The following is a 17,878-nucleotide window of genomic DNA, read 5'->3' on the forward strand; positions in this document are numbered from 1 at the left end:
GGGAATTACAGGAACTCCCTACCCTTTTCGAAGGTTCTTTGAAAAAAAACACTATGCACCATTGCCTTCATGTGCACATCGCGCCGCCCGCAGGCCACTCACCTACGGCCCATCGCGCCACCTTAGCCTGGGTGCTCACCAGTCGAGCCGCCTAGTCATCGATTGCTGATGCCCAATTGGGGATTCTCGAATTAGGGGTTCACCAAGATAAACTAAGCCACAACTACTAACACCACCCAATTAGTACTACCACCAATACAAGAGGAAACCTAAGATGAGGTGAACTTGGTAACAGCCTTGTTCCCTTGGAGATAGCGTGCTTGGCGAGCTCGCTAGGGAGAATGAGGCGGACAGAGGTCTGGATCTCGCGGGAGGTGATGGTGGGTATGGATAGCAGCCAAACCCATGGGTTCGGGTCCTCACTGGTTTTGCACTCGGTGGGTGCGGGTTCGGGTTTTAAATTCCACCCACGAGCGGGTTGGGTACCCAATCTGTAGCGGGTGTAGGTGCGGGTTTGGATTTTCCTCTGCGTGTGACCTGTGGGCTCCCGAATAACTCTCAGCCCAGTCCAAGTGCCCAACTGCTCTTCTTCCAATCTTCCTTCCCCATCCACCATTCCGCTTGGACCGCGTGGCCGACTCACGCCGCGGTGTTGCCCAACTTCTGGTTCACACCGCCCCATGCCTAATGCCCCCACGCCCGATCGCATCATGCCACGACGTGCCCTCGGTAGCATCGCCCGGTCGCCCGACGCCATAACGCCTTCTTAGTCACCCTACCTAGCCTCCCGGTTGCGGTGCCGCCCCGCCTAGCCTCCCTACCACCCCTCGGCCTCCTCGTTGCCACTCCATCAGCTGGCGCTCGATCTCCACATAAATCTAGCCTCCTTGCCACCCGTGGTTGTAGATCCGATGTCCCTGGTCCCTGCTCAGCCTCCTCACCTCCCTACTGTTGTAGATCCGGCCTCCCCGCTGTGGCGCCATCCTGCCCGGCCTCCCCTTCACCCCCTCGGTAGCCCCACCCAACCTCCCTGATGCCCCACCTAGCCTCTCTACCGCCTGGCGGTTGCAGATTCAGCCTCCCCATCGCCCGACAGCCCAAATCCAGTCGCGTTTGTCAGTGAGACTCCAAAACCCGACAGGCACCCGGCGGGTGCGGGTTAGGGTGCTATTTTCACCCTTTTTCATTTCGGGCTCGGGTCGGGTTGAGATTGGTGGGTTTTGGGTCGGGCGTGGTTTTGCTCCACCCGGCCCCGACCCGATTCATTGTCATCCCTAATGGTGGGCTTCATGTTGTAGCTCGCGAGTTTGATGGACTCGACGATGAGCTTCTCAAAGATGTTGTTGATGAAGGACATGATGGACATGGCCTTGGAGGAGATGCCAATATCTTGGTGCACCTGCTTCAGCACTTTGAAGATGTAGATCTTGTATGAGTGTGTTTGGATCTCTAATACATCTTGCCTAACTAGGCTAGCTATTCCTAGCTCGTACGAGCAATACCTTGATAAGCGAGTAATCGTGTTTGATTCATAGGTGTAACTACAAGGCAAGACCATGTTCTCAGTAGCTTGCTGGAGAGAGAGAGAGAGAGAGAGAGAGAGAGAGAGAGAGAGAGAGAGAGAGAGAGAGAGAGAGAGAGAGAGAGCGAATTTAGCTCGCCGAGCTGGGAAGCCATTCCTTGCTAAGCAAGATTAGGATAGTTTTTGCCGTAGAACCAAACACACCATATGTCTCCACACTCTTCTTCATCTTCTTGTTGCCGTTCTTCTCATCGGCCTCCTTGTTGGCGGACTTGTCTGCCGGGAGCCGCTTTTTCGCCTTGGGCTTCCTTCCTGTGGGAGCCTTCTTCGTCTTCTCAGCCGCTGACTTCTTCTCCACCTTGGGCGCCATCAATGCCGCTCAGGTTCACAGTGGGGTAGGCGGTGGATGGGGTTTTGCCCGGTCAGGTTTGTAGAAGGGGAGGGGTGGGCAATGATTGGTGGAGGTGTATGCGACACAGATCGCTGACGTGGAGGGATGTGAGGCGTTGGGTGCTGTTTAGGGTGGATGACTGCAATCGCTCGACTTGCGGAAATGTGGGGCGGGGTGAATTGCGATTTGGCTTGCCGAGGTGGGTTGGCGGCGGTTAGTTTTGGCGTGGGCATCTGGGTCGTACCCTGGTTAAGCAAGATCACAATCGCACAAATGCCTAAACAGATGTCATGGCTAAAAAGCAACTTTTTTTTGAAACGTGTATTTTTACCCTCGCTTCTTACTGGCGGAGCGGCATATTCCGCCTTCCTCTAGACTCCTTAAAACTGCCCTGCCCACAACAGATCGATTGCCTTCGCCGCCTATTCTTGGCCAGCCGCTTCCCCTGGCCCAACACAAAGAGGAAGAAAACAAAAAAGAAGAGGGAAGAAACGGAAGGAATCAAGAAATCGACCAACCCTTAACAGCAAATCTTCTGGTGTTCAACTCCCATTTGCCATGCCCCGTTTGTTTCTCCAGCCAATTCGATCAGGGCAGTTTGTTTCTCCAGCCAATTCGATCAGGGCAGTTTGTTTCTCCAGCCAATTCGATCAGGGCAGCGCGCCGAACCCCAGCTCTTGATTTAGTCGTGAATTGGTGATGGGTCACCACGTTCTTCCCTTCCACAAGTCTAGGAGGTAGATAAGGAAGAGAAAACGAGAGGAGATGGAGGAGAACAATCTTCTGCATTTTCTTGATACCCCAAGTGCGCATTACAGAAGGTGGGCATTTTCCGCACTCTGATCTGTACTTTGGTTCATGCAATTTCTCGCGTAATCTTGCACATCTCTCCTTCTGGGATATGTGCATTTCGGAGGGATTTGCAATTTGATGTTTTCTCCCTTTTCTCTTGAAGGACTTGCGATGGATTTGAGGCCCAGCACGATGGTGATGACCAATCCGATACGTCAGGTTTGTCTTTTCTTTGATATCTTATTTTTTCCTTCGGTCCTTCCCCTCATCGCCTTCATGATTGTTATTTGTAAAATGTCTTCGTTTAGCAAGAATCTTTCAAGTTATCCGGATTGAACAAATCATACGGATTTGGGTTCTAAATCATACACGATCAATCATGAATTTTCTGATAATTTGGCACTATATATTTTACAGGAGGGTTTCAGCATTTCGCTGAATCTTGCCGTATATAAAATTGTATTTTTTCCATTCCGTTGTAGTCAGTGATTTCAACATTTCTGATATGAATTGTTTCATGCCGTTGCCTTTCAATTTGCAGTATGTGAAACTAAAAATTAGCATGTTGTGAGGGCAATGCAATTAAAAAGCCTTCTGTGCTAAATGTTGATTAGATGGAGCTATGAACATAATTCTCTTTGTTGTTTTATTTCAAAAAAGAATCTTTGCTGTTTAGCTGGCAATGTGCGATTCATGTGATTCCACCGAACATGGTTCTTGTCGAGGGTTAATCCCTGACAATATGTCCAAAGTATACCGGTCGACGGGAGCATGATCAACGTTTCCTACGAGAGTATGTGTGATGATGAACTCAAAAACACAAGAGGTTATCCAGATTCAGACATCCCATAGGATAACAATATTACGTCTTGTGTATTTTCTTATAATAGAGGATCAACTGGATATAAAAAAAGTTCCTTCCTTTACAAGCATGGTCCTCCCTCCTTCATATAGTAGGAGAGACGTATATACAAACAGTACATGTCAGAACTATGGCAGTTCCTATTCATGATGAAAACCCCTACTACGAGACCATCGTTATGGAGAGTGGGCATGCTCGGTCTGCCTGGTCCTCTTGTGCGTCCTGTCCCATCAGCCGCATGTCGCCATGCCCACTTGCGAGACTGTCGCCCCTGCCTGCAGGGCCGTCCCATAGCATTAATTGCTATGTGACGGGCCACTGCACCACTGCACTAGCCACGACCTCGCTCGCTGAAATGAGGTGTTTAGGGAAGAAAAACACTTGAGTGGGTAGCATTAAATGAGATTAGATTGATTAGATGAATACCTAACCCACGACCAGCAAGGGCTGGTCATGGGGTTTCTTTCAGCGATCAAGGGACTGATCATGTAAGCCCTGCCAGACGTGCGCGCCAGAGTCAGCTTTTGATAATATCTACTACCAGGGGCCTTTGCTGGTGTGGGCCCATAGAATAGGGGACCTCCCTATTCTTTACATTGATAGTAACCCCCAAGCTCCCCTGGGGATGCGGGAGATTGAGTGATTTTGCCACGTGGTCGTGGCTGTGGTTTGGTCATACCACTTGAGCCCTAGGTGAACGTAAGTCTCAACCTAGGAGGTGGTCGTCGACGCCGCCTCCTCATGTGGTTGGCTCAAGAAATCGCTTCCTGAGGGGAGGTTAAACGCCCAGAGAGAGAGAAAAAAAAAGATATAAGTGGGATAAAATCGTAAGAGAGAGAAACATTAACTACCACTGGACTTGAGAGAATTTTGATTCCCTAAGCGCGACCCTTCGAATTTCGAAATGGGTGGACTATGTAACAGTTGGGATATCACGCCAACCCTACAAAATGGAAAGCCCAAGGTCCCCTATGACCTTTCTCCAATCTCTCCCAGCCTTCACACCTTCGTACTCAGAGCCCCTTGTTTCCGTCACTATTCATGCTTCTACCACCCCCTCCACTGTATTCAATGGTGCCACGCATGGGCAAAGAGCCAGACTTTCCCAAGTTCAAGTGTAACACAGTGAGGATGAAGCAGATGCGTGACAACCATTTGCTCCCTCATCGTCTGTCTTCGGGGTACCACCCTGAGGAGCACGTCCTTGCTCCCCGCTAGGGGGAAACCATGATGTTCATCTCCTTCTTCTTGGCCGACCTTATTCCTTCCTTTTTCGGGTTCTTCACCACCATCATTTCCTTCTATGATATCTGCCACCTCCATCTAAATGCTAATTCCATCATCATGTTGAGTGTCTTTGCTCATATATGCGAGAATTTCATTAGGGTACATGCCTCGACCTCTTTAGGTTCTTCTACACGGCTAGGTTACAAATCGAGCTGGCCATCGAGAGCTACAGATTTTGCCTCCGTGACGGCGTCATGGGCTCCTACCTCGAGATGGGCCTTAAGTCATCGTGGTTGGGCTGAAGAGAGGAATGGTTCTATCTTGCGACAGAAGATTTCTTGGACAACATTCGCATTTTGAGCTGACCGGCGCAGACCACCAAGCACTAGGGGAGCGCTCCCACGACAACTTCAAAGTTGCTGGCTCTCACGACACCGGTTAAGTAGCCTGCGGATGCTGGGCTGTCAGGGTCAGATGTTGTCCATAACTACATCAAACACCGGTTGTGCCCTTTGTGGAGGAGAGCACATCCGCATACCAGTACACCAGAAGCTATGATGTCACTCAGGATAAATCCCCAGGTAATACTGTAACCGCATCCTAAGCATTTTTTGTTTTAGCCATGTGACATATTAAGTATCCCCCTCTTACCCAGATCTCCCAGATGAGGTCATCGATTCACGGATTAAATTCCTAATGGCAGCTGCCCTGAGGAAGGGTTGCCGTCCTCATGATGCTCCTTCGCTGTGTGATCTCCCTTCGTCGGAGAGGGCTTGGATCAGACTGGTACATTTAATATTTTATCAGAATTTTTGCCTCCAAGATTTCTCCTGGGTGAGGCTTTCATGGTCCATGTTGCTGCAGGGTCTCCTCGAGGTCGATGTATTGCGTCCAGTGATTGACGAGGTCATGAGGGTCATTCAGGAAATCAACTCTGGTGTCCGCCCAACCCCTCCATCGCCCAGTATCGCTTTGGTCCGTAGTCAAACTGGTCGTTGTGACAATCAAGGTGCTCGGAGCCGGATATCGACAACGCATGGAGGTCCTACATGTGGTTCCGGTCGGCAGAGGGTTGACCAACCTTGCCCCGACCAGACTCGCTCTGACTAGGTCTGTATCGACACGGTCCTCACCGACCAGACCCGTCCCTCCCAGGGTTGCTTTGACTAGGCCTGTACTGACCAGGACCACCCTGACCAGAGACGAGGGAGACCAGACTACTACTGGCCAAGGCTCTGTGTCAGCGGGGAAGAGACCGGCGGAGGTCTCTGCTTTCGTGAAAGCGTCCAAACGGGCCTATGGGACACCAGTCACAGGCGATTTCATAAGGACAAGGCTCGTGCTCACCCCTCCGCCCACGCAGTAAGCTCCTTGGTTAGGCTTAGGTGCTCTAATTTATGTTGTCTTTCTTGACTCCATAATCTGTTGCCGCTACAGGTCCTCAAATCCCCCACAGACCCCGATCGCAACTCCTCCGGTGCTTTAGCAAGATGCTCCAACTCCCCAGCCTCCAGTAGCTCCGACGTCGAGGGCACTAGTCATGATTTCCGCACCTACAGTGCTGGTCATTGAGCCCACTCCAGCCTCCGACCTGCTTTCCTTCGTTGCCAGCATTCCCTCTTCCATCCGAAGACTGATCTCCGAGAAGGAGGCGGTGGACAGTAGGTGTGCTGAGCTGGAGAGGCTGGTGTCCGAAGAGAAGGAGGTGAGTCACTTACTTTAGCAGGAAAATGCCAAGCTTCAATAGGAAAGTACTGCTCATTGCTGAACATTCTCAGCTCAAGGAGGGTGAGCGAAAGACCTACGATATTCTTGAGGAAGCCTTTAAGACGATTCAGCGTCCACTGAGGAGCGTTGGACTGGACACCCCCGAACCGAAGGACGAAAGGGCTGCTCAGGGTTGGGCCTATGCCATCCACATCCTATCAGAGAGGTTTGCCCTGGCATACTAATGGCAAGGACCTCGGAGGACATGATGACGGCGACGAAAGCTGCGGTGGTGTACGTTCTTAAGTGCTACCACTGTCGTGACCCCAACTTCAACCTCGAGACCATCTGGATAGGGGTGGTAACCACCGGTCCTGTAGCCATGGAAAAGCTGGAGGTAGAGTGCCAAGGTTCGGTGGATTTCGTAGGGTCTATCTTCCAGGTGGGGACCGTTGATGAGGCCATCGAAGAAGAGTAAATTTTGAACTATAATTTAGGCTTGCATTATGTACGATTGAAGCTTTTGATTTCTCTGATGAGCTCGTGTCGCTGCTATGGTCGTAGAGCCCAAGAATTGATTACCCCTTCTGCTTGCTCTGATTCCCCGACCATGCCTGCTGATAGCGCTGCCGACCAGCGTAATCTGGAAGTGGTGGTCGAGTGTGAGCTTAGGTTTGCGGTCGAGCGAGAGATCCTGCAAAGCGATCTTTGAGGTGCGTCGGCCCTACCCCCATTAAGCCACGTGTAGTCCCCGGCTAGCCAAGTGAGCCTTGACTAGCTTACTCCTGCATGGTTTGTGACCTATTTCTGTGACCAGCATGTCGGGAGGATTTATTGACGGTGAAGAGAGACTTGGAGCAAGTGATGAGGGAGGATGACCAGCGACAGGAGCGTTTCTATGATCGTCTCAGTCAGTCATTCACCCCCTTCGACTCAGTGCTCCAGTCCACCGGTATTCAAATCCGCTCCACTCCTAGAGACACAGTAACTAGTCAGGTTGACTTGTTCTTGGTAGCCACTGAGGAGGCGGGTGCACTCGAATAGAGGCTGCGTGGGAACATTAGCGACTATTTGTTTTCGATTGCACTCCATGGTGCCTACCTTGCCTTTTCTTGTATCAGCGAGCACTTCCCCGACCTAGACCTTGATCCGGCAGTCTCCGAAGGCTTTGTCGGCGTTCTAAAGACCACAGAGGAGCTTCACGACCTTACAAGGTCATTTTATTTTGTGGCTCAGTCTTTGCTTTGGTCCGTTCAGTTTGACCCGAAGAGGGGCATCTTCAGATCCTAGAGATATTGAGTAAAAACCATTAGAAACAGCGCCTGGGCATTACCCGAGTGGTTATTTTGTAAATACATGACCTGCTTTTATGTAAATTTTTCCTATGTCCCTGTGGCAAGTAGGTTCTGAGTGCACGTTACATTTAAGGGGGGGGGGGACCAAAACATTCAGTGCAGCTTGCTAGTTATGTATGCGGCGTATAGGACAACCCTTTGCGCTACAAGCCCTTGGGTGGTGACCAGTGCTCGACCCGGGTTAGGGCTTGTGGCCTCGCGGTTGTTACTCCTCAGCCGCCCATATCCTTGAAATTGTGCGAGTGAAAACTTGAATCCCCACTAAAATGGTTTGGTACTCACCACATGAGCAAACAGACAAAGTAACTAGCAGAACGAAAAAACAAGAAAAAAACAGAAACAAAGGACTACATAATCTAAACTGCTATAAAGTCCTCGGCCGCCTGATCAGCAAAAAAGCTACTGACCAGGCAGTCAAGCCTCATAAATGAAAAAACTTACAAGTTGGTAGGAGGCTATTCCTTTCTGAGAAATCCTGCAAAATAGAGAGTCTGATTCTTTTGAATTGGAAAAACTTACAAGCTATGTTCCATGCTCGTTTGGAAGATCTTAGAAAATAGGAAAACATGCCCGTCTTCGAGCATCCCTAGACATAGAACTTGCACAACTGGGCTATGTTCTAAGAGTTGTGCAATTCACGACCATCCTCCATGGCTAACTTAACCGCATCAGGCCGGGTGACATCGACCACCTTGTAGGGTCCCTTCCACTTGGGGGAAAGTTTATTTCGGCCTGCTTTATTCTGGACCTGCCTAAGGACAAGATCGCCTACGACCAGTGTCCACTCGCGCACCCTATGGTCGTGGTAGCGTTTGAGGCTTTGCTGATATCAGGCTGCTCAAATTAGAGCATGATCACGGAACTCTTCGCTCCAGTTTATATCATCCTCTCGTTGCGCCACCTGGTCATTGTTTGAGTAGTTGGTCACTCGAGGAGACTGAAGGGTGATTTCGGAGGGGAGCATTGCCTCCGCACCAAAGACCAAGAAGAAAAGGGTTTCAGATGTGGCCCTATTGGGAGTCGTTCTCAGCGACCAGAGTACTGTAGGTAGTTCGTCCATCCAGTGTCTTGAATAGCTCTTAAGCCGATCAAAGACCCGTGTCTTGATCCCTGGCAGTATCATCTCATTTGTCCTTTCGACCCATCCGTTGCTTTGGGCGTGTGCCATTGACGCATAGCAAAATTTGGTACCGATCTCTTCACAGTAGTCCTAGAAAGAACTACTGGTGAACTGAGTCCTATTGTCCGTAATTATATGGTTTGGACTGCCAAACTGCACTACCAACCCTCGTTCGAACGTGATCTCAGCTGTGGCAGTGATCTTCCTGATAGGCTCAGCCTCGATCCACTTAGTAAATTTGTCGATTGCCACAAACAGGAATTCAAAACCTCCTCAGACTTTAGGGAATGGTCCCACGATATCGAGTCTATAGATAGTGAATGACCAAGAGAGTAGTATGGTTTGCAGTGCTTGGGCTGGTAGGTTGGTATGTCGGCCACAGATAGCGAATGACATGACTCGCACCGTTTCACCAACTCGGGAGCATTCTGGAGGGCCGGGAGCCAATTAAATCCTTACCGGAAAGCCTTTCTCACCAGAGTGCGGTACAAAGTGTGACTGCCACATATGCCTCCGTGGATATCAGAGAACGATGTGCTCCCCTCTTCTTGAGTGGTGCATTTCAGTAAAAGACTGTTGCTCTCACTCGACAGTAAAGGCATCCCTCTACCAGAGAGTATCTGCGGGCTTACCGTGTGACCCTTTCTGCTGACGCATCATCTTCAGGGAGTGCTTAATTCTGAAGGTAGACCAAAATCTGATCCATTCAGGTCATACCCAAATCAAGTAGGGCGACCACATGATGGCCACTCGAGGTCGATGACACCGAAGGAGGAGTTTCCTTCAAAGGTATTGCCTCTGGTGCTCCATTTTCAAGCAGAGCATGCCCTTCACACGCGACCTGTGGGGTAGTGGTGGATGGTTATGTGAGTCTTTCTTCAAAGACTCCGACCGGGACAGTTTCACGAGAAGAAGCTAGATAGGCTAGCTTATCAGCTAGGAATTTGTCCTTGCGAGGGGCATGCCTGACCTCGAAACCGATAAAATGTCACTCTAGTCTTCTCACTTCCACAAGATATGCCGGCATTGTCGGCTCAGAGCACTGAAATTCCTATTGCACTTGGTTTACAACCAGTAGAGAGTCCCCTATCGTTAACATGTATTTTATCCCAAGAGTGGAGGTTGCTCGCATTTCGGACAAGAGACCCTCATATTCTATAATATTGTTAGTGGCCGAAAAATATAATTGAACTATGTACCTGAGGATGTCGCCGGTTGGTGAGGTTAAGACAACTCTAGCCTTCGCTCCCTTCAATGTGAATGATCCATCGAAGTGTGTGGTCCAGTGCTCATTTGTCTCTGGTCGTTGTTCCTGTTTGGGCTCAAAGAACGACTACTCGACTACAAAATGGGCCAGCGTCTAGGACTTGATAGCCATTCGGAGAACAAATTGAATATCGAACTCCCCAAGCTCTACTGCCCACTTTGTAGTTCTTCCTGCAGCATCCCTATTGTGGAGTATTTCTTTAATGGAAAGCGAGGAGATTACCATGATTTTGTGGGTCTGGAAGTAGTGTCTGCGCTTGCGAGAGGCCATCAATATGGTGTATAGCAGCTTCTAAGCCTGTGGGTATCGATCTTTCGCGTCATGTAGGACCTCACTGACGTAGTATAATGGTCACTGTAATCCTTCTTGTTCTACGACCAGGACCGTGCTCGTGACGTATGGGATAGCTGCAACATAGAGCAAGAGCTCCTCGTCTAGTCGAGGAGCGGTCAGTACAGGAGGGGAAGAGATATACCTTTTGAGTTCCTAGAAGGCCGTCTTTGCTTCTGCTGTCCACGAGAAGTGGTTGCTTCTGGACTTCCTTTAACTTGGTTGGGGATTTTAATCTGGTCGATGGCTCTGATCTTGTTAGGGTTTTCCTCCATTCCTCGATCGGATACAAGGAATCCGAGCAACTTCCCTGATATGACTCCAAACATGCACTTCTCTGGGTTTAATTTCATGCGGTACTTCTGAAGGTTGTTGAACGTTTCCTGGAGGTCCCTGACTAGGTCATCATTGGTTCTACTTTTCACGACCACATGATCAATGTATGCCTCGATATTTCTACCGAGCTGTGGTTGAAGAGCAAGCTGAATGCAACGTTGGTAAGTGCCACCGGCATTTTTTAGACCAAAAGGCATTTTTATGTAACAAAAGACCCAAAATGGTGTTACAAAAGCAGTCTTCTCCTCATCTACCCTACACATGCTAATCTGATGGTACCCTGAGTGGGCATCTAAGAAGCTCAGAAGATCGCTGCTGGCCATTGAGTAAACAAGCTGGTCGAACTGGGGCAGAGGGAAGAGATCCTTCGGGCTTGCCTTGTTAAGGTTGGTAAAGTCGACACAAATCCTCCACTTACCATTGTGTTTCTGGACCATGACTGGTTAGCCAGCCATTTCAGATACTGTACCTCACGGATGAAGCCTGCTTCTAGGAGCTTGTCAACCTCCTCTCGAAGTGCTTCCTTTTGGAGAATCGACGCGCCTTCTGCTTTACGGGTCCCGGGTCTGTTCGTACGGACAACTTGTACTCGATCACATCCCTAGGAACTCCGGACATATCAAACAGACTCGATGAAAAGGCGTATTCGCCTAGAGGAAAATGATGAGCGTGAGTTCCTATTTGGGGTCTAGATTGGCCCCTATCTGAACCGTATTGGATGGATCAGTGTCATTTAGGCAAACTGCCTTAAGCTGATCATCTGGGCTAACGATGACATGGACTTTCATCAGACAACCACTAGGCCCGGTGTCCTCGGGCTATGACCCAAGAGTTAGCTCAACCATGTCGAGGCTCCTCTTGTCACAATGTAGGGCTGTCTTCGTGTTGCCAAAAACAGTGATGGCCCTCGTCGAACTAGGGATCTTGATTTCCTAGTATGCGTAGTGGGCAACGACCATGAACTGGTCCATCATGGGTCACCCCAGGATCGTGTTATAAGTGATCCCGAAGTTCGCCACATCGGACAGTACCCTTTCGGTCCTGAAGTTATTCAGAGAGCCGAAGGTGACGGGCAGCTCAATTTGCCCTAACAGTTTGGCCGAGGGGTTGGGGGTAATTCTGAAGAAAGGAGGAGACGACCTCAACACACTCCTCAGAATCTGTAGGGCATCCAACGCATCGGTGAAGAGGAGGTTGATGGAGCTCTCTCAATTGACCCAGTCGGATGTTCTGTACCGGGGTTCGACCACAATGGGGTAGCGACCAGGGCGCTTGACGTATGCAGGGTGGTCTACCTGGCTGAAGGTGAGAGGTACCTCCAACCACTTCTGACGAGAGCTTGGGCCCGACACGGTTGTCCATACCTAACGGACCACCGACTTGTACTCCCTATTCGAGGAATACATTGCGGCACCTCCAAAGATATGGTGGACCATGTGGTCAGCCTGCTGGAACCCTAGCGCTGGCTAGTCAGGGACAGTCCTGTCCTCATCATTGTTGTTGCACCTGGGTTCGCGCTCCTCAAGCTCCTTGTCAATGATGCCCCGCACGACCTTGCACTCGGTCAGGTCAGGGGTGTCTGTTTGATGGATTGGGTAGTAGCATCTGCCCTTCTTCCTATCCTTTTTCTTGAAACACCGACGTGGTTGGCCGGTCTACTCGACTGCCATGACCTCGGGTGGTCCTGCCTTACACTTGTTCTTCTTTTTCTCCTTCCGGCTGACCCCTTTAGAAGAGGCGGGTCGATCAGAGGTCGGTTGTGACTTCGTGCCGCTCTGGTGCTCTCGGGCCTCAGCGGCCTGCGCGCACTTGTCTGTAAGCTCGAAGAGCTTGGTGGTGCTTCGGACTTGCTTGGTGGCTAGCTTTTTTACCATATTCTGGTCTCTGATTGCCATTCGAAAGGTGTTCTTTGGAATGATCTTTGGAATGGTGTTCTGGCGTTTGGTGAAACGCAGGATGAAGTATCACATCGACTCATCCTGTTGCTACTTGATTTGGTACAGATCATCCTCGACCCTTGGTCAGGCATAGGTCTTTTGGAAGTTGACAACAAACTGGTTGCACAAGTACTCCCATGAGTGGACCTACCCATGGGGGAGGTTCATAAGCCAGGACCGGGCTGAGCTAGTCAATGCTGTCGAGAAATAGTTTGCCATGACCTTCCCATTGCCACTCGTGGCCTGCACCATGGTGGTATAAATCTGTAGGAATTCCTCTAGGTTAGAAGAGTTGTCATACTTTTCGATTAGGACCGGCTGGAACTTGTCTGGCTAGCGCATCTCTCACAACCGGGTTGATAAGCCGTTGCACTCTGTCCCGTAACGGGGAGCCGCTGGCTGATGGGCAGCTGCACGTGCTCTGGGAGAGAGATGACAATCACGAGATCCTGGTGACTATGGAGAAATCCAACGCCTCCTTGCGAGGGGGAGGCGAGCGGTAGGGTCGCTTGCTCTTGTCGTGCCCTCGCCGGGCGCGGTCCTCCTGCTCTCGGTTGGCCCTTTGGCCTTGGATCACGCTGCGAAGGTCACGTTGGCGAAGAGAGTCATGCAAGTTAGGCGTTTGGCTATCCCAACACGACAAGGTTCTCCTATTACCCCCTGTTACAATGGGGGCACAAGATTTGTCCTATCGCGGGGCCTGCTATGATTCTTGGCGACCACAACTGTCATTAGTCATGGAAATGGGCACGGTCCTTACCGCCGTGACTTGGCGTCATGCGGTTTCTGCCAGGAGAGCGAGGTTGCGTAGCCATTGCACCACCGGTGAATCCTCTAGTATTGCCATAGGTGGGTGACTAAGAAACATCCATATAGTCTGCAGGTTTTGTGCGGGCATCATGGCCTCAAAATCTGGCTGCTGACCGCAGAGCTGTGAAATATCGCGAGGGAGGGAGCCCCCGACATTCACGTGACGTGAAGGCCTATGCGATAATGCCCTCAAGGACTGCTCCCTCGGCAGGCGCTCCTCTGGGTGGCGCTGTAGTTGCTAGGGCTGTATCGGAGCACCTCCTTGTCTAGCACCGGGCAGGTTCCCCTTTGGGAGTATGGCCTAGGGGTTATCATCGGTGCCCAAGGGACGAGAACCTTCGCTGTTTCCTGCTGCATGGGCTACAATGCATACTTCTCATTGGGGTTCAGAGTTCTTAGACTCTGTTTCGGTATTCCAAGCTTGGAGCACATCGGGCTCATTTGGATCATATCCCAGGACGAACACCACGTGACGTCCAAGGTCCTCGGAATGGGACTCTGCAGTCGTCGTGGATCCGGCCATGAGTAGTCCAATCAGGTTATCGACACTTACCAAAACGCAAAAACACACCCCCTACCTGGCGCGCCTACTGTCGAGGTTTAATCCCTGACAATGTGTCTTGGGTATACCAGTCGACGGGAGCGTGATCAACGTTTCTTACGAGTGTGTGATGATGAACTCAAGAACACAAGGGGTTATCTAGGTTCAGGCCTTCCGTAGCATAACAGCCCTACGTCCTGTGTATTTTCTTATGATGAGGATCAACTGGATAAAAAAAAATTCCTTCGTTTACAAGCCTGATCGTCCCTCCTTTATATAGTAGGAGGATAGGCGTATATACAAACAGTATATGCTAGAACTATGACAGTCCCATTCCTGCTAAAAACTCCTACTACGAGGCCATCATTATGGAGAGTGGGCATGCACGGTCTGCCTGGTCATCGTCCCATTAGCCGCATGTCGCCACGCCCACTTGCGAGACTGTCATCCCCGCCTGCAGGGCCATCCCGTAGCATTAATTGCTATGGGATAGGCCACTGCACCACTGCGCCAACTATGACTTCGCTCGTCGAAAAGAGAAGCCTCGGGAAGGAAACCACTTGAGTGAGTAACATTAAATAAGATTAGACTGGTTAGGTGAATACATGCCTCACGACTAGCAAGATTTGATCGTGAGGTTTCCTTCCGCGATTAGGGGACTGGTCGCAAGCCCTGCTAAAAGTGTGCGCCTGAGTCAGCTTTTGATAATATCTACTGCTAGCGGCTCTTTGCTGGTGTGGGACCACAAAATAGGGGCCTATTCTTTACATCGACAGATGTGTGGTCTAAATGATTATTTCATGATTAACAGATACGGATCCAGCTAACACAAGGGAAATGTTGGAGTATCTGTTGAACCAACCAGCGAACAAATTCTGTGCAGACTGTGGCACCCCAGATCCTAAATGGGCGTAAGTATCAATTGTTTTACTGAAAGAACAACATTCCTCCTGAACTTTTGATGTGGTTTATGATTTCAAGACATCGCTAAAGTTGCCATACTAGAATGCTGTACTTTACTCTGTTCGTTCAGTCATTACTTGCAAATTTGGCATAGCATAACTATCTCGGACCAATGACAAGAACTCTAAAGTGATAGTACATTGTTTTTTTTCTTGAGATGAGATTTTACATTGTGTTTTATAGCTACAGTACATAAATAGCATAACTTGAAAAGCTCAACAGTTGAGTTAACCTAACTCAAGCGTACGATGCATGCTAGATCTGATTGTTTTCATCAGGCTTGTGTTTCTTTCTGACCAATAATATTACAAGATACAAATTTAGCTTTGTAACCATATGTGTTTGTTGGGATATGCATCACCTTTTTATTTTATATTTCGGATAATTCTCCAGATTTTCCCCTACCATTTAACTGATTTTGCATTTGCAGGGCCTTGCCTTTTGGGGCCTTCATTTGCATTAAGTGCTCCGGAACACATAGAAGTCTAGGAGTGCACATATCAAAGGTGGCCAACGGACTTTCCTCTTTGTACTTTCTTAGTTCCTTTCTTTCTACCATTTGCCTATTTACAATTCTTTCTCAGCTCCACTTATTCCAAATTTCTAATTCTATGGTTGGAGCTGTTAAAAAAAGCAAGCTTTCAAAAATGTGGATTCAAAAAATAAGAAAAATATTTAGCTGCTATAATGCCAATAAATGTGCACCGCAGATGCCCAATTTTTTCCTTGTCAAAAGCAGGGGCATCAGGGCATGGCTTTATTAATACTGTGTGAAATGAACTAATTAGTTATTGTAGTGCTAATCTAGTTTTACTGTTAAGCATATGCATGCGGTGAATATTTTGTAAACATGCCTTATGCTGAATTGAGTAGGTGATTTCGGTGAATCTGGACGAGTGGACAGATAAAGAAGTTAATTGTTTAGCGGAATCAGGTGGAAATTCTGTTGTGAACGCAAGATATGAGGCCTTTTTACCTGAAAACAAAAAGCTGAAACAAGATTGCTCAACAGAGGAGCGCAACGATTTCATTAGGTACGTCGAGCTAGCCATTTATAAGTACTTTTGCTAACTCTGTCTAATGAAAGTACGTTCTATCTGTACGTATGCAGGAAAAAGTATCAGTTTCAACAATTTGTGTGTGATCCACAATTTTCATGTCCTTTACCACTTAATAGCAAGCGTGCAGCAGATAAACATCAGCAGCAGCACACTGGCACCCGACATGGTTTTGGTCATTCTTTCAGGAACAGCTGGAGGAGAAAGGATTCAGATCACAAAGGACTAAAGAAAATGGTGCGATGAACACACCTATGCTAAATTTTTCAGTGTATGTCGCGCTTGTAACTTTTCCATTAACGGTGTGTTTTTCTGTTTCAGACGGATGTAGGAATGATAGAATTTGTTGGATTAATCAAGGTCAATATCGTAAGAGGCATAGATTTGGCAGTTCGTGATGTGATGTCGAGTGATCCATATGTCATGATTAATCTAGGACAACAAGTAAGCACGATTTATTGGCAGATATGGCAGATTAGTTTTGCAAAGGTATTTGGTTTTATCTTCCCCCTTCTGACTTCCAGTTAACAATTCCATCTTTTTCAGTCCATGAAAACAAAGGTGATAAAGAACACCCTGAATCCTGTCTGGAACGAAAGACTAATGCTATCCATCCCCGACCCGGTTCCGCCTCTTAAACTGGTACGCATTCATTTGTTTCAAAGAGATTGTAATTTGATCATTTTTTTCACAGTTACTACCCACTATATAAAAAGAATAGTCCCGAATTATTCTCTGAGCCCCTGAGCAACCTTATTTCTGCCGCCTGACAGCAAGTATTCGACAAGGATACATTCAGCTCTGACGACAGGATGGGGGAGGCCGAGGTGGACATCCGGCCACTGATCTCCGCAACGAAGGAGCACGAGAACTCGACCGTCGCCAACCCAACGGAGCTCTACAGATGGTCGGCCAGCGAAGACGGCAGCGGCGTGCTGTCCAAGGACAGCATCATCTCCATCGCCAACGGCAAGGTGAAGCAGGAGATCACGCTGAGGCTCCAGAACGTCGAGCGCGGGGAGGTCGAGATAGAAATCGAGTGTGTGCCACTCAGCCAGTAGTGGCAGATACAGTGGCTCTCCATCTACCTCTTCTTCTTTCTCTTCCTCCCCACTAGATCCACCTCTGATTATGTGTGACATGGACACTACTTGCAATGCCCAGAGAGACCTTTGCTGGTGTGTTTGCTCCAGGCCTGTATTGTCGTGTACATGTGTGGGATATGTTGTATTATATATAGGCAGAGGGAAGTCATCTATATAACTCTGATTTTAGGCTTGAATGTTGCTTTGGAGTGGTTTTTGTCAGACATATATTTGAGCTGTTTTTAGTAGATTCCAGAAGTCAGCCTGTTCCATGATGGTGAAGAACTGATCTTTAGGCTTGAGCCCGTACCCAAAAGTTGTTTCCCCTGTGTAGAAGCAATTCGGTTCTTGATGATGGTTTTCTTTCAGTAAGTAGGGAAAATTGTTTATGACGTTGGCTTTTGTGTAAAGTTTGTGATTCTTTTACTTGACTTTCTCGTCATTTATTAGATTCTTCTTTATCTTATTGAGATTTGTCATTAATTTTTTGAATTTCTTGTTTTTATACTTCTCAATATTTTTTTGGGTTTTCGTATCATTTCTTATTTTCTTGAATTTTCTTTGTCTATTTTTTT

The 17,878-nt window shown here is 48.6% G+C and overlaps 1 protein-coding gene and 1 pseudogene across 2 annotated transcripts; one reads left to right on the forward strand and one right to left on the reverse strand.

The window, feature by feature from the left end:
• Nucleotides 1–269: 269 nt before the first annotated feature.
• LOC133929780 (histone H2B.5-like) lies at nt 270–1,892 on the reverse strand (annotated as a pseudogene).
• A 712-nt stretch (nt 1,893–2,604) lies between these two features.
• Nucleotides 2,605–17,481, forward strand: LOC133929782 (probable ADP-ribosylation factor GTPase-activating protein AGD11). Of its 2 annotated transcripts, none has more exons than XM_062376554.1 (9): nt 2,605–2,734; nt 2,869–2,924; nt 15,009–15,108; nt 15,591–15,666; nt 16,034–16,194; nt 16,248–16,455; nt 16,540–16,662; nt 16,765–16,860; nt 16,992–17,481. In XM_062376554.1, exons 1-9 carry the CDS (start codon nt 2,679–2,681, stop codon nt 17,277–17,279), a joined length of 1,164 nt encoding a protein of 387 aa, XP_062232538.1. In that variant the 5' UTR covers nt 2,605–2,678; the 3' UTR covers nt 17,280–17,481. The 2 variants fall into 2 exon arrangements, with proteins under 2 accessions (XP_062232538.1, XP_062232539.1); XM_062376555.1 differs by having other exon boundaries at nt 16,272–16,455.
• The last annotated feature ends 397 nt before the right edge of the window (nt 17,482–17,878 follow it).

The sequence above is a fragment of the Phragmites australis genome, chromosome 9 (genome assembly GCF_958298935.1).
Source record: "Phragmites australis chromosome 9, lpPhrAust1.1, whole genome shotgun sequence".
Lineage (NCBI taxonomy): Eukaryota > Viridiplantae > Streptophyta > Magnoliopsida > Poales > Poaceae > Phragmites > Phragmites australis.